Source organism: Bubalus kerabau, chromosome 4, assembly GCF_029407905.1.
Source record: "Bubalus kerabau isolate K-KA32 ecotype Philippines breed swamp buffalo chromosome 4, PCC_UOA_SB_1v2, whole genome shotgun sequence".
Classification (NCBI taxonomy): domain Eukaryota; kingdom Metazoa; phylum Chordata; class Mammalia; order Artiodactyla; family Bovidae; genus Bubalus; species Bubalus kerabau.
The window spans coordinates 36086764-36108564 of record NC_073627.1 but is presented as its reverse complement, the minus strand read 5'-3'; the positions used below and the strand labels follow the sequence as shown (position 1 = coordinate 36108564).

The 21801-nt window shown below is 42.5% G+C and overlaps 1 protein-coding gene and 1 non-coding gene across 3 annotated transcripts in view; both read right to left on the bottom strand.

The window, feature by feature from the left end:
* MYH10 (myosin heavy chain 10) overlaps positions 1 to 21801 on the bottom strand; it is a 119880-nt gene that overhangs the window by 96981 nt on the left and 1098 nt on the right. For both annotated transcript variants that reach the window (XR_008713072.1, XM_055576566.1), the window contains exons 2-3: positions 15740 to 16115; positions 1696 to 1852 (exon numbers count right to left, since the gene is read on the bottom strand). Coding sequence is in view for 1 of the 2 variants with exons in the window: in XM_055576566.1 (XP_055432541.1) it covers positions 1696 to 1852; positions 15740 to 16084 (502 nt within the window). In the remaining variant the exon portion in view is untranslated. The remainder of the gene's footprint in view (positions 1 to 1695; positions 1853 to 15739; positions 16116 to 21801) is intronic.
* Positions 12289 to 12430, bottom strand: LOC129651958 (small nucleolar RNA SNORA79). Its single transcript, XR_008714447.1, has one exon. It is a non-coding gene; the product is annotated as a small nucleolar RNA SNORA79 (small nucleolar RNA).

Below are 21801 nucleotides of genomic sequence, written 5' to 3'. Positions count from 1 at the left end.
AGGGTGTCAGCAGCAGAGAAGAAGATTAAGGATCTGCGAGACCAAGGGGTTGGCTGTTAATGAGAAACTAGGAAGTAACACAGAGTTATGTCAGGCCTTGAGGCAGAGAAGAAATGACATGTTGGGGGCCAGACCAACCAAATAATGAGCCGAGGAGGAGGGAGGAGGGGGCCCCAGAAGAAAGATGCTACAGTGATGAGGGCAGGCAGAGGCGGGGCAGCATTTTCAAGGGGTGAAGAGTAGTTAATGAACAGTCCAGCAGATGCCCTGGGAGTAAAGACAGTGACCTCGCCTCCCAGTGCATAGGGTCTGAGTGCAGGAGCCATCGCAGGGCAAAGCCAGGTTTCAGTTAAAGCCCGGAGGAAAAGAAAACATTTGATGCAGACACTGAATGGCTGTAGGGAGGTTTGCACATCACAGAGTGGGAGTAAGGCTAAATGAAAAGAGAGCTTTATGGAAACAAAGATGTGGCTGGGAAACTGAAGACCGAGATGTGGACTTCATTCTAAGCCTCCAGGGAGAGAGCAGAATCTCAGTTCTTGGATATTCACGGTGGCTCCTGCAACTACTGTTACAGCAGAACTTGCCTTTAGGTGTGTCTAGGTCACCAGGTCGGTGGCCGTGAGGGCTGCTGCTGAATGGAGGCTTGCTGGGGTGGACGGCCATGAGGGGGCGTCAGGGTCCAAGGAGGAGGAGTGACACCCCAGGGAGCCCGGGGTGTCAGTAGTCTTTGGGCCCCTCGCATGGTTATGTACCAGGCACAGCCCTCAGAATTGCTGGGTTCAGCTTCTAACACATATGACTGCAAGTGAGAAGTCTGAGCCCACTGACTCCATAGGGATCACGTGACTGTGCCCTGTCCACACCATGCTACCTGAGACCCAGCACGGGTCTCCTTTCAGGATCCCTGCCTGGCACTTAGTGCACCCTCTGTCTCAAGACTCAAGACTTTCTTCAGCTCTGGTCAACTTTTTCAAAACTATCACTTCTTTCTTGGCTCTTGAGAGCCACCGAGTTTTGATTATATTGGCCTGCGGTAGAGTTCAAAAATATATGAAAACGGGATGCTTTTAAACATAAAAACTAACACGATGTATTTATGAAGCAACACGCATACTTACCAGCTGCCTATAGAAAACAGCCGTGTCACCCAGTCTAACCTTAAGAATTCACAATTTTCCTACAATAAACATCTATTACTTTTCCTTTAATCTTTAAAACAAACAAACAAACAAAAAAAACCCTTAAAGCCCTCTGTAGAGAAGACAGAGACAGGGCTTCCCTGGTGGCTCAGTGGTAAAGAATCCACCTGCCAATGCAGGAGATCTGGGTTTGATCCCCGGTCTGGGAAGATCCCGTGTGCCGAGCAACTAAGCCTGCATCCCACAACTACTAAGCCTGTACTCTAGAGCTCAGGAACTGCAACCACTGAGCCCGAGTGCTACTGAAACCCGCACACCTAGAGCCTATGTTCTGCAACAAGAGGAGCCACTGCTAAAAGAAACCACACACTGCAACGTAGAGTAGGCCCCACCTGCCACAAGCCTGCGCAGCGATGAAGACCCAGCACAGACAAAAAATAATTTTTAAAAAAAGGTAAAAAAAGAGACAAGGCTGAGACATTAAACAACAAAAACCCAGGTTACATTGAAGAAATTCTGAGTATTCGGCACTGCAAACGTCATTCCCGGTTACCTTGAAGCATGCATCTGTAAGCAGATTCTGATATAGCGTAGATGTGTGGAGGCATCTCATGACGCTTCTTCCCTCTGTACATTTCAATAATATTCTCAGAGTAAATTGGAAGGTTCTTGTAAGGATTTATGACTACACAGAAGAGTCCAGAATAGGTCTAGAACAGATAAAAATAAGATACAGTGTTAAAAACTACTGCATGTTATCAGGTGGGGTCCAATCAGGGGACAAACCACACAGTAATGTGAACAGGGGATCTTTATCATTTGCATAATTAATCTATCCCTGAAATTAAATCTAGCCTGTAACGGGCAATTCCAAACCACAAGCGGTTCTCCCACAGATGCGATTGCTAAATGGTACTTCCTTAGATTCAATTCCCTCATCTGTCAAATGGAAATAATAATAAATGCTTCCTGGCTTTGCAGGGTCATTATTCAAACAGCATGTCATTTGCTTTTTCAAATTCATTCTCTTGAAAGTGTACGAGGTATGAAAAGTCCATCACGGTGGTTTCAGGTTCCACTCTGCAATTCATCTTGAAGGAAATACTCATGGTCAAATTTGGGTATAATATCAATGATATCAATGATAATATCAATAGATTTTTTTCATAACAATAATTTATGTCAACTTGTTACAGGTTTATTTTTAAATGAGGTAATAAACATTTAAAATATTTAATTTCTAAACACAGTAAGTATCATTAAAAATAATGCACATAAACAGCTCTTTGGAGGTCCTCAATAATTTTTAAGAGTCACAAGTCTAAGAAGATAAAAACCTTCCTCATCAGTAGGGTAATCATTACTCAGAATTCATAGTAGGAGCATTTTTGCCTTTGATTTTTTTTTTAATTCACACAGACGTGATTTCTGAGAACTGACTCTGGGAATAATGGAAAAACAAGAGTGGTTAGGACTGCTGCCAGACTCTCTGGTCCTGGCGGGGCTGAACGCACCTCAGCTGCACTGGAAACCAGACCCTCTACTTTGGGTGATTCTAAGTCTAAAGGTGAGAGGACCCTAGAAAAGGCTGAAGACCGATGATGCTAGTCCCCTCATGGAGCATGGAGGGGCCTCTAACCATCGGCTGTTTAGAAAGGCTGAAACCCTTGACAGTGGCCACCAGGGGGCACTGTCGAGACCATGCTGCTCTGAATGCAGCAGTTAATGATGCTGAAAGGAAAGGCCGCAGGGGGGAAAAAAAAAAAAGTTGAAGTGCTCAGAACCACCTCTCTAGCTGTTCTTTATCTTTGCTTCCCTCCCAACAGAAGATGGAATGCACTTCCTACCTAGGTTAGTGCTTGGGACTAAAACAAAGGCAAGCAAGGGCCCCCTGCCTGAGCTCACCGATTTGGCCTGACTTCTAAACTGACCAGATGGACACCCTCCCTGTTTGCCCGTGGCCACAGTAATTACCTGCCCCTCCCTAGCTGACCCCTGGGTCTGCAGCCGCTGGCTTTCTCACATCCAGCATCACACTCCGAGATGCAGGGCTGGCTCTCAGTCTTGCACCCAGCACCCTGACACCTTCCACCAACCTTCTACCAACAGGTCTCTAGTCTGACTAGCCCAGCCTCTCTCTGCCACCCACAGGACAAAAAGGAAACAAGAGATGATTAAAAACCGATTTTATTAATGGCGAGAAAACTAAAAGGCAATCTTAACATTAAAATTTTTTGAGTTTCATTTACACACAGTAAATTTGACAAATCATAACTATATCTCAATGAACTGTAATATACAAACATCTACTTTTTTATTCAAAAATGAGATGATATCTCTATCATGAAGTTACACTGCACTTTCATTTGTAAGAGGCAAATAATTGCAGACTAGCCCAAAATGAGAACAAGAACTCAAACGAAGTTAAAATGTGCAAATTCAGTTTAACACCCCATAGCATGTACAGTATGCTAACAGATCCTAACAATGACATTTGTAATCAGAAATCATTCCAGCATGTGTCTACCATGTGGTGGAGGCTTTTCTGAGAACTAGGATTACAGATGAGTAAGTCTCACAAATATGATTAAGTCATCAAAAAACAAGATGGAATAATCATCAGTATTCTATGCTTGCCAAAGAGGAGCAGTGACAGAGGTTTAAGTGAAGATACTAAACTGAGGTGCTTAAAGAGCTAAACTTCTATCTCAAAATTAGCTCAAACGCTGGGCTCCTGCATTAACTGATCACTGTACTTTGGTCTTCCCCAAGTCACATGGAAGAAGAGCAATGGGGATGTTAAAACCATCTTCCTGGAGGCCTCAAATTCAAAATAGGCTTCACTGCTGTTTGAATACACATGCAAGATGTTAAGCACCTTTAAGAAGAATACACTCTAGGGATGAACACAATAAAGATACATTAAACAAGATGCAATATAAGGTATTAAAAAGAGAATGATACAAAAAGAAAAAGATGCACAGGTCTTTGCAGTAGAGAAAACTCTGGAGCATAATAAACAACAAGCCTATGGCCACCTTGTCAGAAACAGTAAAACCAGGTGCAAAGTCCAGGCCCAGAGGGTTGCTGATGTTCTTTCTAAAGACAAATAGGTCAAAACGAAGGATAAAGGAATTCCTATTAAAACAGTAAGAAGGTACAGCCTGGGAGGGTACATCCGGGACAGAGTGAAGGGCAGTATAGCTGACAATGGTCTGTTCTGCGGAAGGTGAGAGGGAAGAGCCTAGACAGGCAAATGGCAGCACTGAGATTCTGTCCTCTCCAGGTGATTAGGTATCCAGGGCTCAGGGAGAAGTGTGATGGAAGGGAAGAGGCATTCCTCACACGGTATAAATCTGGCAGCCACATGGAAGAGAGCCTGAAGAGGCAAGAGGTGGGAAGCAGAAGGTGGAGGTGTCTCCAGGCACAGTAACAGGCCTGCAGGAGAGAAAAGCAAGACAAGAACGGAGCAGCGGCACACTTCCCTGGTGGTCCAGTGATTAAGACTCAGTACTCCCAGTGCAGGGGGCACAGGTTTGATCCCCGGTCGAGGAACTAAGATCCCACACGACACATGGCATGGTCAAAAATAAATAAATTTGTTTAAAAAAGAGCAGAATTGAGTCATGAAGAAAGTAGACTAAAAACTCAATAGCACTCAGAACTCTGACTAGAGAAATCCATTCAAGGCGTGTGTTAAAGTTGACTCCAAGGTCACCAAGCTTCAGAGAATGGAAAAGTTATGGGCGGATAGGAAAAATCATTTGACTTGTGGGGAAAGATAATGAATCCCTCTTCAACATATTAAGACTGTGGCATGTTAAAAGGAGAGTCATTACAATAGGGGAGCCCAAGAGAATGAATGCCTACTGAATAGTCAGAAACATTGAAATCCTAAAGTCATGAGAACATTTTGAAAAACTGCAAAGGCTTGAAGAAGCTTGTACAGGTTTTAGGACAGCAAGTAACAGTTATTAAGGTGAAGGGGGTGGCAGAAGATGAGATGGTTAGATAGCATCACTGATTCAATGGACACGAATTTGAGCAAACTCCAGGAGATGGTAAAGGACAAGGAAGCCTGGTGTGCTGCAGTCCTTGGGGTCACAGAGAATCGGACAGGACTTACTGACTGAACAACAAACCAAAAAGAGACATACAAAAATACTAGCACACAAAAGAGACTCATTAATTTTTCAGCACCCTATGCTGCTGAGTTGGTGACGGACAGAAGTCTGGTGTACTGCAGTCCATGGGGTGGCAAAGAGTTGGACAAGTCTGAGCGGCTGAACTGAACTGATGCTGCTTTCATGCTTCCAAGCTTCTCTATATGCTTATCACTCTGCTTAGAACATCCATCTTCTATCCAGTATTGGAAAATGTTACTCATCCTTTAGGGCTGGGCCTCAGTTTAAGAAAGCAGGGATACGTGTATACATTATTACTTTGAAGCTTTGAAGGATTAGAGAATCAGAAAACTAAGGCCGGTAGAGATGCCAGTGTAACGGAGCAGATACGACAGTCTCCTATTAGAGACAGGGCACTGAACTGGGAGCATCACACAAACCTCCACCCCAACCACAGCCCTTGGAAGAAATCACACATCCACCCGAGAGGAAAGGAAGAGAAGAAAGAACAATTCACTCACACCATCTGCAAACACCACACCTGGATGAAATTCACATGTGGCTTAGTGGAAAAGAACCTGCCTGCCAATGTGGAGACTCGGGTTCAATCCCTGGGTCAGGAAGATCCCCTGGAGAAGGAAATGGCAACCCACTCCAGCACTCTTGCCTGGGAAATCCCATGGACGGCGGATCCTGGAGGGCTACAGCCCATGGGGTCAGAAAACTTACCAACTTATGACACAACACAATTTAAAAAACAACAACAACCCTACATAATGAGGGAAAGTTCATCATCCAGAATATTCAGAGAGAGAAATGACCTCTGGACATTCTCTACAAAATAAGCTGAACGAAAACTTGAAGAAATAGATTTATGGCTACAACAGAATGGAGTATGATGTAGACTCTTAAAGACACAACAAAGGTAGATAATAAAAGAAAAAGGAGGTACAGAGATAAAAATAATTTGACAAATATGAAAGTTAAATTGAATAAATTAAAGATGAACATGAAGAGCACAGAAAGGATTACTAAAATATTCATCATTATCACTCCTTAGGGGGGAAAATGACCAAAATTCTGTACAAAGAACAACAATAAAAAATAAACTTAAAGAAAACTGTGTGTATGCGGGAGCTGCTGCTGCTGCTGCTAAGTCACTTCAGGCGTGTCCGACTCTGTGCGACCCCATAGACGGCAGCCCACCAGGCTCCCCCATCCCTGGGATTCTCAAGGCAAGAACACTGGAGTGGGTTGCCATTTCCTTCTCTATTGCATGAAAGTGAAAAGTGAAACTGAAGTCGCTCAGTCGTGTCCTACCCTGTGTGATCCCATAGACGGCAGCCCACCAGGCGCCCCCCGTCCCTGGGATTCTCAAGGCAAGAACACTGGAGTGGGGTGCCATTTCCTTCTCCAATGCAGGAAAGTGAAAAGTGAAGGTGAAGTCGCTCAGTCGTGTTTTACTCCTAGTGACCCCATGGACTGCAGCTTACCAGGCTCCTCCGTCCATGGGATTTTCCAGGCAAGAGTACTGGAGTGGGGTGCCATTGCCTTCTCTGTGTGTGGGAGAGGGGCAGGTAATACACAGTGAGTTAATAAATAATTCATCAAGCCAATAAACATAGAAGGAATGACATTCAATTATCACCATTTGGCTTCCTAATGAAATGATGGATCAGGACAGTGCCCATCACAGGTGCTAAAACCCTTCAGGAAGGGCAGACATTCCTAAAACAGGAATCAGGCCGACAAAGCCCAAACTGACTCACTGACCCATCTCAGCGTCGTGAAGTGAGACAGCCGGCATCCTCTGCCTCTGGAATCCGAACGTGATCAAGCCTCTGCATTCAGTTTACAGGAGGCACCATGGGAATGCAATCAACAGAATCCAGACTATGGGAAACTCTACAGCACAACAGACCTTGTTTCTTTACAAAAAAAAAAAAAGCCACCCAGGAGGACGGTAAACATCCCAGGCTTTCAGCTGGGACCCTAACTGATGTACCCTGAGAGGTTAGAGGGTACCAGAAATAGACCAGCCCAAAGCTGGGGAGGGAGGGAGGTAAACCCCTGAGCGACCTACACGCACACTCGTTCCCCTTAATCTAACTGCCTGCCCAGAGTGTGAGGTCACCAGAGCCTCAGATTACCTCCACAACCTCTCATATACTGTAACTGGCACAGAGGCGACAGTTGTAACTAAAATCCAGAATAATATGTGGGTCTCCTATGAGTCTGGAGAAGGCAATGGCACCCCACTCCAGTACTCTTGCCTGGAAAATCCCATGGACAGAGGAACCTGGTAGGCTGCAGTCCATGGGGTCGCTAAGAGTCGGACACGACTGAGTGACTTCACTTTGACTTTTCACTTTCATGCATTGGAGAAGGAAATGGCAACCCACTCCAGTGTTCTTGCTTGGAGAATCCCAGGGAAGGCGGAGCCTGGTGGGCTGCCATCTATGGGGCCGCACAGAGTTGGACATGACTAAATCGACTTAGCAGCAGCAGCAGCAGCTCCTATGAGTCTACTTTTAATGCCCTTGTATCTTGTATCCTGGACAATTATAGGCTCAAGTAATGAAAAGACATGATTGAAATTAGTTAAATTGATAAGCCTCTGGTGAGACTCATTTTAAAAAGGGTAGAACAGATGGTCAGTATTGGAAATGCAAGAGAACATCACAGCAAATCCTACAGGAGAAAAGAGGGTTATTAGGAACAACATCAGGCGAATTAATTTGAAAATTTAGATGAAATACACAAATTCCTAGAAAAACTCAATTATCAAAACTGTTACCCAAAGTTTTTAATCTGAAAAATTCAAGAACTATGAAAGAAAAACTTCCCCACAAAGGAAACTATATCATTATTTTTAAATGAAATAACATCAATACTATTCACACTGTTCCAGAGAAAATACAAAGATAAAATAGTCCCAGATTCATTTTAAAAAGCCAGCATAATTTTGACAGCAAAAAATGACAAGGACATTATAAGAAAGGAAAATTTTCAGTCGATCTCCTTTATGAATATAGATATAAAAATTCTACACAAAATATTAGCAAACAAAATCTAGGAATCCAGTAATACATATAAAGAATATGGGTCCTTGCCAGGTTAGTCTACCACTAAAAAATACAGTATACGATTCACCACAATAACCAAATAACCAGAAAAAGCACACTATCGTCTGATCAGAAGCTGAAAAATGTTTGATAAATTAACACCCAGTCAGTATTTAAAATGGCATAGAAAATGGCAATCCACTCCAGGATTCTTGCCTGGAAAATTCCATGGACAGAGGAGCCCAGTGGACTATGGTCCATAGGGTTACAAAGAGTTGGACAGGAATCAGTATGTAAACAGTATTTAAAAAAACTCATCCATGCAGAATAAAAACTAGCAATAGAAGGAAACTTCCCTGAATCTGATAAAAGAATATTCAAAACAAAACAAATCATTCTTAGTAGTGAAATGTTGAAAAGTTTCTGATACAAAGATGCCTTCAATAACCACTACTATCCAGGAAACATTTACTGAACTTCTTAGACAATGCAATAAAGCAGTGTATAAGAATTAGAGAGGAAAAAATAAAACCGTCATTTGCAGACAACATGAGTGTATTCAATATCCATAAGACTCAACAAAACTATTACAATCAATAAGTAAACTTAGTAAGGCTGGTGAATATAAAGTCAATATATAAAAGTTAACTGTAAAAACATGGCAACTGTATTCCTACCTCATGGTAACAATTTAAAAACATGTAAAACACCACTTAAACAGCATAAAAAATTAAATACCTAAAAAAAAAATCCAATACAGGATGTACAAAACCTAAAACATATTGCAAAAGATTAAGAACTAATAAAAAAAGAACTAGAGGAACAGATACTGTAGAGATCTCATTTCTCCTCTAAGCTGATCTACCGAATCAGCAAAAATCCAATCAAAATTCCAATCAGGTTTTGTGTGTATGAAAAACTGACAAGAGGGTTCTAAAATTATACTGAAATGCAAAGGACCTAACAACCAAAACAATCTCAAAGAACAAAAGTGAGGGTTTACCATACTGGATACCAAGACATACTGTGTGTGTGCAAAGTCGCTTCAGTCGTGTCTGACTCTGCGACCCTATGCACTGTAGCCTGCCAGGCTCCTCTGTCCATGGGATTCTACAGGCAAGAGTATCAGAGTGGGCTGCCATGCCCTCCTCCAGGGGATCTTCCCCACCTAGGGATCGAACACACATCTCTTACGTCTCCTGCCTTGGCTGGTGGGTTTTTTACCACTAGCACCATCTGGAAAGCCCATAAGACATAGTATAAAGCTGTAAGAATCAAGATAATGTGACATCAGCCCAAGGATGGGCATAACAGACCCATGAAACAGAACAGGAAGTCAAGCACACATGTGTGAGCACCTGATTTATGATAAAGGTGACACTTCAGCGCAGTGGAGAGAGGGCTGTGTTTCAATAAATGGCACTGGACTAATTGAATAGACATCTGGGGGGAAAAAATTAACCTTGCCCATACCTTGTACCATACACTAAATTCACTTCCCCAAATAGAACTGAGACTGACTCTAAGAAATATATCATCAAATTCCCTTTCCTCTGAGTCAGGCAGCAAGAGACTGAGGGTGGGGAGAGAATGAGGCCAGGATGTTTACCCCCCAGGCCAGGGCATCAGGTTCCCTCTGAAGGCGGCCAGTTTCCACCAGGAAGCCCTTTCCACAAAGCATCCTCTCCTGATCAAGGTACCAGCTCTTTGTTTCTTTAAAGATCAAGGTGGGTCCAGGGGTCTCAGCCATCAGTAGTGGCAGGATACTGCAACATTTCTGTATCTGTTTTCTCAACTCTATTCACGTGTTTGTAAATCCTACCCTTATTAAATGTGCTGAATACCTATTTAGAGGGCCGTGTGTTTCCTGATGGAATCTATCTCAGGTATTATCTAGAAATTGTCAAAAAAAAAAAAAAAAAAAAAGAAGTGCTCAAGATATGAGTTAAGGATATGCATGTTCTGTGTCACCCAGAAATTCCACTCCTGGTTATATACCTTACAGAAAGCCATGCTTATATGCACCAGGACATGACCAAAGCTGTTCACTGAAGCAGTGTTTGCAATAGCCCCAAACTTGGGGGGAGACAGGGGGAATGTTCAAAATCAGTTGAGAGGATAAATAAATTGGGACAAAAATCTTACACTGGAACATTACATTCCACAAAAATGAACAAAATACTTTTATAGTTCAGGGCACTTGACTACTCTTAGAAACTGTTAAAGATCCCCCAAATCTTCTGTATTATGTATTTTTATATAAATATACAAATATCAATAAACTGGGTTTTTAAATGTATATTTATTTGTTTAAAAATAAAAATAATATTTTTAGGAAAAATAACCTTTTGTTTTCTAAAACAAAAGCAAGAAGCGTGGCACTGCTTTTTATTTGCAAATCTTTTGTCTGGCTTAATAGAAAACACTCAATTTTCTTAATAGAAAACATTCAACATTCTGTTTCAGCGTTCAATCTATTTGTGATGTTGTTTTGACTGAAATACATGAAGTATCTTACACTGATACTTAATTTGAAAAGGGAGGAGTAGTTTAGCAGTCTTTTCATGAAGTTATAGATATTTCTCTTTGATACTACACCAAAACTCGACAAGTGAGAATTTCTCAAAATGAGATGCAGTGTAACATCTGACACCCTGTCGGCGAACTTTCCATATTCTGTCACATCAAAGTCACTGGCTGAACACTTGTATGCTGAACCAATCTTTTACCCAGGCATGATTTTGTAACATCAGGTACACATCATTTGGAAAACTTTGGCTCAATGCATTATACAAGTCTTCCAAATGATAACATCTCACACTATATGACATTGTAAAAAAAAATTCATTAATATTGCCATCTACCTCATCAGAAAGGTTTTATGTATTGACAAGGTATTTTCAGTGGCAGATGCAACTTTTAATTTTCATGTGGAAAATCAAATTTTATCATTATTGACAAATATATTCAATTGTTTTCTTTGAAGTGTCAGGCTCACTCCGTTCATTTTCTTTTCACCCCACCATGCACAGTGTGTGGGACCTAAGCTTCCCAACCAGGGTTAGAACCCACATCCCCTAAACTTGAGGTGCAGTCTTAACCACTGGACCACCTAGGAAGTCTCTGTTCATTTTCAAGAAAATGTCTGGCCAAGTACCCTGGTGTCAATTAACCACAGCTTATCTACCAGTCATTCTATCAAATAAAAATGGCATTCTATTAAAAAAAAAAAGGCAAGTTTAGCTTGCAACTCATACAGCTCTACATACATGCTTTTCGTCAAAGCAACCATCCTAGTTCAATATGCAGAAGTGTTTTATGCTACTTATCATTTAATCACAAAGAATATTAAAAGACACGTTCCCAAGAGCTGAGATTTAATAAAACCCATCATTTCTCCTGCTTTATCAAGGACGCTCTTGAAGAAAACTAGATCAGCACAACTACCAGGACAGTAGGGGTTACTGCCTCATCCGTGATAAGGGGTCAGCCGTTTTCCTCACCACGGCTTTTGCACCATCAGTATCCGTGTCAACAGTGAAGGGGCAAATCAAGCCATGAAAACAGTTTTGGTCTCGAGGATGTCATGAAAGGGTCTTAAAGAAGCCCCTAGGAGTCTATGAAGCACCCTTTGAGAACTACTGAGTTACATTAACACAAAGTAACATGAGTGAATCTAAAAAATACAATGCTGAGCCAAAAAAAAAAAAAAAGACACAAAAAGGAATATATTAAGACATTCATTCATATAAAAACTCATCAACAGGCAAAACTATATTTTTCAGGAATACGTACGTAAGTTTGATCAAACACACTGGGAGTTTTTAAGATACTTCTCAATAACACATAGACAAGAAAAAAAATCAGTAAAGTTTATACAGTTAAAAAGCTTAGTCTAATGGCCACATATAGAACTCCGCACCCAACAGTAACAGAATACACATTCTTTTTTTTCCCAATTGTTTGAGTCTGCAAAAATCAAAAGGCAGTGACAGACAGCTAACCCATGGTGCCCTGAATGAAAACAAGTCAGTTTAGATATATGATGGCCTAAAATCCCACTACTTAAGGCTCCACGCAGTGAGCAGAAGAGCCATCAAAAGAGAATATACGTTCTTTACAAACATACAGGACACTCATAAATGTGACGGTGTGCTACAAGCAGCAAGTCTCAACAAAAGCAAGGAATGATAAATACTGTGTGGACTATATTCTTTGACTAAAATGAAATTAACTTAAAAATCAGTAACAAAGATAACTTAAAATCCAACGTTTAGGTACACTTTTAAGTACACTTTTAAATGGTTCACAGGTTGATGAAGAAAGAAGTTAGAAAATATTTAGAACTGAACAATAAAAATACTACACATCAAAATCTGTGAAGGGCATGTGTCCACAGGGTTGCAAAAGAGTTGGACACGATTTGGCGACTGAACAACAACAACAAACAAAGCTAAAATGTCAGTAGAGATGACATTTGCAGTTTTTAAGTGATTTTATTAGGAAAGAAAATGAAAATCAATGACCAGAGAGCTGGATGTTGGGGAGATTAAATCTAAAGATATAAGGAAGTAACATAACCAAACCTGTTAGTAACCTAAGTAACTTACATTGTATCTTACCTACAGAAATATATCCCAAAGGTCCCAGCCAAGCTATTAGAGAGTCTGTAACATGGTGCCTCAACTGATCAATTTCAACTGCCTGGTAAATTTCAAAGCCCAACACACCTTTCATTCAATGCTTGGCAACCATGGCCACCCACAGCCCCATTCCTTAGCAGGTTTCTTTAGAGTCAAGTTTCCGACCTGAATCTTCTGTAGGAACCTTTTCTCCACCCCACTAACTGAAGGTATGATCCTCCTAAACCCTCACCTCTCTTGAGACCCTAGAACTTCTTACAAAATTTAGATTCTCCTTTTCTAAAGACCATGCGGCCACGCTTTGAGAAGAAATTCAAGATAATTTACTCATGTTGACCCTGAATTAAGCTGGAAATGAGTCAAACTCAATAAAAGATACTTGCAAAGTCTTAGAGTTGTCATGAGGAATAGCTACAATAAACTAAACTGCCTTTCCCTTCATCCTTCGCTTTTACCCACAGCCTCCTACCCCTCTATTTCCGTCCTCTGTCCTCAGTGCAGTTGCCCACAGGGGCCAGGGGGAGTCAAGGTGAAGACAGACTCCTGTTCTCAGGGCAGTGCTCCACACCTTTTTGGCTGTGTCCCTGCTTTTCCAGCCCTTCACAATTCACTGCATGGGGGATCATCCAAAATGGATCCCTCTCTGATCTCAACATTATGATCTGCCCACAATCCCTGCATGTAGCAGTTTTCTCACTCCCTCTCTCCAAAAATATACTCGGCTGCTCAGTCTCCGCTGGATTCCCAACGCTGTTCTCCAACTGTTTTCTTATCCTTTGCTTCCTCCCTTTTCCAAGGCATCCCCATTCTCCTCAAGCCACCTACCCAACCCTGGTGCCTCTTACTCTTACTTTGCATCCTAACTCACATAGAAAAAATAAAAGAGACCATCAGGATTGATTCAAACCACTCCGGCAAAAGTCAGGAATGAACTACTCCTTCTCAGATGCTCCCATGGCAAACTCCTTCCTACCAGCCAGATTCTAGCTCAAATGCTACCTTCTCAGAATCCTTCCCATACTCACGGGGGAAAGCCATCCCCACAGTCCTGTTTCATTTCCTTATAAGGAAGTGTCACGAAGGCAGGGATTGGCCTGGCCTGTTCCCTGCACGCTCTCAGCACCTGGAACATAGTTGTTGTTCAGTCACTACGCAGTGTCTGACTCTTTTAAGACTCCATGAACTGCAGCACGCCAGGCTTCCCTGTCCTTTACTATCTCCCAGAGTTTGCTCAAACTCATGTCCATTGAGTCATCCAACCATCTCATCCTGTGCCACTCCCGTCTCCTCCTGCTCTCAATCTTTCCCAATATCAGGGTCTTTTCCAATGAGTCAGCTCTTCACATCAGGTGACCAAAGTATTGGGCCTTCAGCATCAGTCCTTCCAATGAATATTCGGGGTAGAACATAGTAGGTGCTCAGTACATATCCACTAAATAAACTAATTCTATGGTAAAATGACCTCTGAGTTGCTTAAGTTCTGACTTACGCCTGAACATCAGTAGTACAAATGCTACCTCTACCTAAAATTCAAGTGGTTTCCCAAACTCAGACCATTAAAATGTCAAACCTTTCTCTCAACGTCTCTTCTTTCTAAATCTACCTTCTATCTGCCGTGCCTTCTTTATTCTTTTACATTTATTTTATTGAAGTATAGTTGATTTAAAATGTGTTAATTTCTACCACACAACAAAGTGATTCATATATACATATACATATATGTAAAAGAATTTGAAAACGTGTACCTACACACACTTTTTCATATTCTTTTCCATTATGGTTTATCAAAGGATACTGAATACAGTTCCCTGGGCTATTGAGTAGGAACTTGCTGTTCTTCCATTCTCTATATGATAGCTTGCATCTACCTATCTCAAACTCCCAAACCATCCCTCCTCCACCTCTCCCCCATGGCAAACACAAGTCTGTTCTCTAGGTCTGCCAGTCTGTTTCTGTTCTGTGGATAAGTTTGTGTCATATTTTAGATTCCACGTATAAGTGATATCACATGGTGTTTGTCTTTCTCCGTCTGACTTACTTCATTTAGTATGATCATCTCTAGGTCCACCCACGTTGCTGCTAATTAATTACCCTGCCTTCTTTAAACCAACGCCACCACCTGTGTCTACCATCCCTTCAAACATATTTTGGCTTTCTAGATTCTTGCAGTATCTGGCTTTCATATTTCTTCTCAACCTTACCCCTATTATTTTCGGGAACTTGCATATGCTCAGCAACATTGTCAGTGACTGTGACATGTGTCAACTACTAACCACAGGACAGCCCCAGCTTCAATCTGACCCTGAACTGTTTCCTCTTAAAAACCTCAGCATTCAGCTTTCCCACTTCCCTGTACCCAATGCCCTTGGTCTCGCTCTTCACTGAAACCTCTAAGCTCGCAGCCCCGCTTCTTTACACCCCTGGGTGTACACTAAAAACCCACTGTATTATCCTACTGTGAATGCAACTCTCATTACCATGTTAAGCTCCCTGATCTTTCTGCCACATGCTCTCCTCCATGTTATTAGGCTCCAGAGCACCCCTACACAAAAGTCTCAAATCCGTTTTAGTGTATTTAATCCAGACTGAATTATTTAAAATTAAGATTTAAAGCAAAGTAAGACTTGGGGCAATCTTCCCATCTTTAGTACAAATAGTCATGTTAAACAGAGAGAGAGAGTATTCCACATTGATTAGGGCAGTATGTACGATTTTCATGAATTCCCAGGCACCAACTCACATGATTATTTAGAGGGCATACTTACATAGATAAGTCCTGAATAGTAACGATCCTTCAGATTATGTAGAACAGAAGCTTCGTTCAAGCATGTCAATTCTGCCATATCCTCCACCTTGGAAAATTTAGGTGGGTTCATCTTCTGAATATCATCTTTGTTGACCATTGCTTTCTTTCCATTCTCCGCCAACTCCACCAGAACTTCATCTCCCCGTTCTTCTTTGATACTAGCTGCCTCAAAACCATGGCGTTCCGACGGGATCCACACTAGCTTTTTGGCCGTCCAATCAGCCTGAGTGGCAGGGTTGTAAATGACTGCCCTGTCCACAAAGAGATACCTCTCTGGATCTTCGAGTCCAGTTCTCTGTGCCATTGTAAACAGGAAGCTCCAAGAGCGATCACCTCTACGAGAAGAGGAAGAAAACAAAGTCAGATATTTAGAAATAAGCTATGGTTCACAACTCTTCTAAGAAACTTAAAAACAAAAGCTCTGGTAAACAAAATGCATGAACTTGGAGTAAAGAAGCTGGTGTAGCCCCCTCCAGGGTTACAATAACTGGGTTTCCAAGATAAACTTCAGGAGTGACCATAAATGATGACTGGTTCTCTGAGGACCACTCAAGATGTACCCTCAGTCACTGAGGGCTGAAAAACAAGTGGAAGAAAACAGCAAAGTTGCAGTTGGACTCTGTTTTTCTCTTCATCTCCTATTTCACCCTCACCACAAATTAAACAAGGAGAAGAAGGGAAAGGAAAACTAAGAAAACGAAAACAGAAATTCAGGATAAAAGACCCCGGGAGTGGTGCTGGAATGACTGCAACCACCTGGATGTCACTACAGAAATGCATGGTGACTAGCAGTGGAGCAAACCTCAGGTCTAGAACGTTCCTCCCATCCTGTGTGTGTGTGCACAGTCACTCAGTCACGTCCACTCTATATGACCCCATGGATTGAAGCCCGCCAGGCTCCTCTGTCCATGGAATTTTCCAGGCAAGAATACTGGAGTGGGTTGCCATTTCCTCCTCCAGGGCATCTTCCCAACCCAGGGATCGAACCTGTGTCTCTTTGTTTCCTGCGTTGGCTGGCAAATTCTTTACCACTGTGCCACCTGGGAAGATGCCCTTCAGACAACAGACTCAACACTCTTATGATTCCCCTAAGCCAGCCCCCTGCAGCTTCTCCATGGCCCACGTGATCTCAGTGTGATCCCATGAGGCCACAGAGGGTGAGTGCATGAGTTGGTGTCACACCCAGCCTTTCAAGTATGTGATGGTGGCGGTACAGGTCTCCACTCCCAAGGCCTGCAGCTGCTCCCCTCCAGCTCCTCTTCTGCATTCCGTCCTGCACCAAGACTCACTCCCCCACTCTGGTCTCTCCCCTCGAAACAGACTCCATGTGTTTACACCCCTTTAGAGGGGCCGGAAGCAAACAGAATATTCCAGACGTGGTGTGACTGGTGCAGAAGAGAAAGGAACTGTTCACAGCCTCAGCCCTGGCAGGGAGAGCAAAGCATGTTTCTGGGACTTCTACAATGACTGTATCTAAGACCTCAGCGGTTTATTGAGTGCTCACTGCTGGCTCACATGGAGCTGTCAGCCAAAACCCGACGCACAGTCCTTGAAGCTACTTCTCCTCTCACGCTTGTGGGACTGACTTTGCAGATCAAGTGACAGGATTTTACATTCGTCACTCACCTTTCTGACGTGACTCATCATTCCTGCCTGACAAGTGTCTTTCTGGAATCCAACACCATCATTAAACACTTCCCTTATGACTTGGAGTAGTAAGTCATTTTCCAGCCAAATCCCAGGTTATCACAAACCTCACTCAGATCAATGCAAGAAGGCAAGGGAGCAGCTGCTCTTGCTCCTCCATCCAACTCTCCCAACTTCTCTCTCTCCCCCAAATGAAGGGGATTCTTGGTAAGCTCTTGCCTGTCTGCCTACCTACCTACCCACCTCTTAGATGGAAGGCTGCAAGGGAAATAAAAATCACCGCAGGTTGTGAAGAGGTTTTTTTTCTTTTTTTTTTTTAATTTTTTTTGGCCATGCCATATGACATTTGGGACCATAGTTCCCCAACCAGGGATTAAACCTGGGCCCCCTGAGGTGGAAGCATGGAGTCCTAACCACTGGACCACCAGGGAAGTCCCATCAAGAGGTTCTTAACCTTCAGTGCACAGACAAAGTTCAGGCTTCATGAAGACACTGAAATGGGTCTAAATACACTGTATAATTTTTTGTAGACCTGTGCTTTTCTGAAGAGAACACTCATAACTTTCTTCAGATTCTTAAAGAGATCTAGCTAGTTTTATCCTAAAAGATTAAACACTGATAGAGGAAACAAAATACTAGCCCTTTCAGGCCCAGTAAGAATGTACTAGAATCAAATAGCTAAGATTCTTCAGAAACTAGTTGTTACAACGTCAAGGATTACAAACACTCATGGCCTGGAGCAGGGTTCTCAAACTTTGGCTCTTACATCAGCAACACCTGAAGGCTTTATTAGAAGACAGACTGCCAGGCCTTATTCTCAGTAGGTCTGGGGTGGAGACCGTTGGTCATTTGCATTTCTAACAAATTCCCAGATGCTGCTGCTAATGCTGGTCCTGGGAGCACACTTGGAGAACCATCACTCCACAGTTCTCTGGTTGCCATGGTGAACCACTGCTACCACCAGGTATGTTGGGAAGGCAAAAAAGGTTGAAAACCAGTGTTTCAGACTAATTCATTAACTGAATTAGAGGATATGCTTACCAGTTTTAGGAGTATACAATCGGATAAAACAAAAATCACAAAACATGTAACATTAAGACTTCTACCAACAGATTTACTAATATGCTTTCTAACTAAAAGGCATCCATGTGGGAGAAGGCAATAGAAAAAATATTCATGCATATATGTACATTCTGAAGCATGGTTTCAAAAACACATCACCTCTCCAGACTGCACTAATAAGATTAATAACAAGTCTTCTGTCTTCCCAACCTATATATTACCCACCGCTAGGAAGAAGATGGCTCTGAAGTGGGAATCACCCTGGATAAATCTGGATAGACTATAGGACACATTCTGCCTTAGGAAGAACAGTCTCTTAGAGAAAATGTCCAACTAGAACAAAAATAGGATAACAAGTTACTCTTATTATCCATATTAGGTATAAACTGTATACCCGATACAATACTTCAGAAAAATGCATGCATTTCTTTCCTTTTACAACGGGCATGTAAATTATCTGCTGAGATTTAGCAAGTGACTATAAATTAGAATAACTTAACAGGTCATTTCTAGGGCAGGTCTTTTTTTTTTTAAGTAACTGATAGACTTACAAAATTATTTGATCAAATCAATACATTTTAAATGTATTAGTATGTACTACTGCTAGGTGGGGAAACACCTGTAATTTAACATAAGAAGAAAAGGGATCACAAAAGTGTGATTATAATATGTTCCCAATTTTGTGGGGAAAAATTACATATAAACGTCTTTTTTTGTTTCAAAGGGAACAAATAGTCACTGGGTCTTCACTGGATAGTGGGATTACAAACTTCTTTTACCTTTTACTTTTCCAGAGTTTTCTATAACTAACTAAACGCTGCAAGGATGGTTTTGTCCTTGCTATACGGTGAGCTGACTCCCTGGTCCACAGGAAGGCATTTATATACCTACTGATCAACATTACATGAACGGTCCTGACCCTCAGAGTAAGCTTCGGCTTCTCCACCACCAAAAACTGACCATTCCTTTAAATCCTGACCCAAATGCCATCCTTTCACAAGTTCTTTTCAGGTCAACTTGGCAATTTAATCCTTCTCCTCCTCCTAACATTTTGTGCTGCTCTTCTGGCACCCTTCTCGTCTCTGTACCAGAGCACTCAGCAGGCAGTAGTAGGTGGTCAAATCCTTGTTTAGATGGTAGAGTCCCTGAGGCCAGGGAAGAGGTTTTGTTCATTTTAACTGTTCACTTGAGGTTGCCAAACATGTTGTATTTTTCTCATTCCATTGTACATTTGGCAACTTGTCTTGATAATGCTGGTATTTAATAGGGAAACCACTTTCAAATGCTTTGCCTTGTAGGAAGGGTAACATTAGAATTTTGAAAACAGCAAATACTGTTGTTACATACCACTAATGATGGCCAGGCGCTATTCTTAAGTGGTTTAAGTGTATATATATCTACTCTTAATCCTCACAACAGGCTCACCAGGCAGGTGCTTTTAATATCTCCATTTTACAGGTGAGGAACCCAAGGTTCAGAGAAAGCCAAAAACTGGCCCAAAGTCACAGAGATAACAAAGAACAGAGCTGGGAGGAAACCCAGAGTTCAGCTCCAGAACACGTGCTACAAGGATGGAAGGTGAGGAAGGGAAAATTTTGACATGCCTGTCGATCAATGATCAATTATGGTTTCAAGAGTACATGCTCAGGGAATTCCCTGGCAGTCCAATGGTCGGGACTCTGCACTTCCACTGCTGGGGGCCCAGGTTTGATCCTTGGTTGGGGAACTAAGATCCCACAAGCCACATGGTGTGGCCAAAAAAAAGAAAAATGAGGACAGGCTCAGCCAATGAACACACTAGCACAATCTGGCAAAGGCTTTACATTTCATAAAAAAGGAATCAATAGGAAACTCTTTGTAACAGACAGACTCTGAAAGTTCTTGGTGTCCTCTGAAGTAACTGCCTAATTATACTTAAATCATTTATCAGCCGCCCCCCACCCCAGAGTCAAAGCCCCATCACCTTCACTGATTTTTCGACACACACACACACCCCTGGGGGTTCATCCCCAAGGCCATCTTTTACTCCCAAAGAAACACCACCCACTAAGCTTCTCAACTGCCTCCCAGCGCCTATGGTAGGTAGAGGCACAGGGAAAGTTTTATAACTATTTTGCATACCAAAATCCAAACAAAAACGATGGATAAATGATCCATGATAGCACATCTCCCTGAGACAGATAAACTGAAACAGAATCGTCTACAATTTGTGTAAAGCTACCACTGAGGTCACTCATCTTGAGTGAAAGTCTGTTCACATCATGTTTGACCAAAAATGAGCAGAAATGCAAATCAAGTGCGAAAGGACACTACCGCTCTTCAAGGCCCAAGCCACCTCTGCGAATATCTTCACACTGTGTTAAACGTTTCTGAAGCGGGGAGACTGACACCAGGAATTTTTATTCTTCCTACATGACAAGAAGGTACAGAATCCGCTGAAGACTACAGTCTTTCACCATACAACGTGCCCTTGAAAATTTCCTCTGTCTCACCTTCCATCCAGCCTGTCTTCCTTGAAATGATTTCCCTAAGGGGCCCAAGTAAAAAGGCAAGCTCTCGGGTCACATCTCTTTGCTGCAAAAGCTGGTGCTATATCGCCCAATTACACCATATGCTTTCTCCAGATAAGGACGGAGAGGAACTGAATTTAAGATGCAGAAGTAAGGAGATGCATAAAATGGCCACTTTTCCAGGATCCGTGACAGACAGGGCATACTTAAACATCAAAAGCATGGGACTAAAAGGATAATTAATGACGGCCGATGGATGAAGGAAATCAAACAATAAATAGATTAAAGTTTTCCAGAGTGAGACACTACCAAGAATAATGAAGCCCGACTTAAAGAATCCTCAGTTTCAATGTTAAAAAACAAAAATCTCGGCAAAACTGAAGTATTAAATTTGGCATTATATTATTCAGCGAAAACAGCCGTCTTTGTTTCTTTTGCACTAGGGATCTACCCGCCTGCTTTCCCCTACCCACCCCACCCCACCCCACCCCCTTTCATCAACCGCAGTGATCTTGAAGGGAGCTGCAGAGGCCCTAAGAAACGGAGATAACGGTCATAGGCAGAGGCCACGTTAGCCAAAACTCACCAGCCGAGCTCAGACCCGCCAGGTCGCCAGCCTCCTCCCCAAGGCCCCGGTTCCCAGGCAGGCCGGGCTGGGGGCCTGGCCGGTCCCCGGGCCGCATCCGCCCACCGCAGGCCCACAAAGCCCGCGCGGACGCCGGGACTCGGCGCTTTCAACTTCCCTCCGACCTCGTTCCAGGCCGATTTTATGGGCTCAAGGTTGGACCCCCCCACTGCAGAA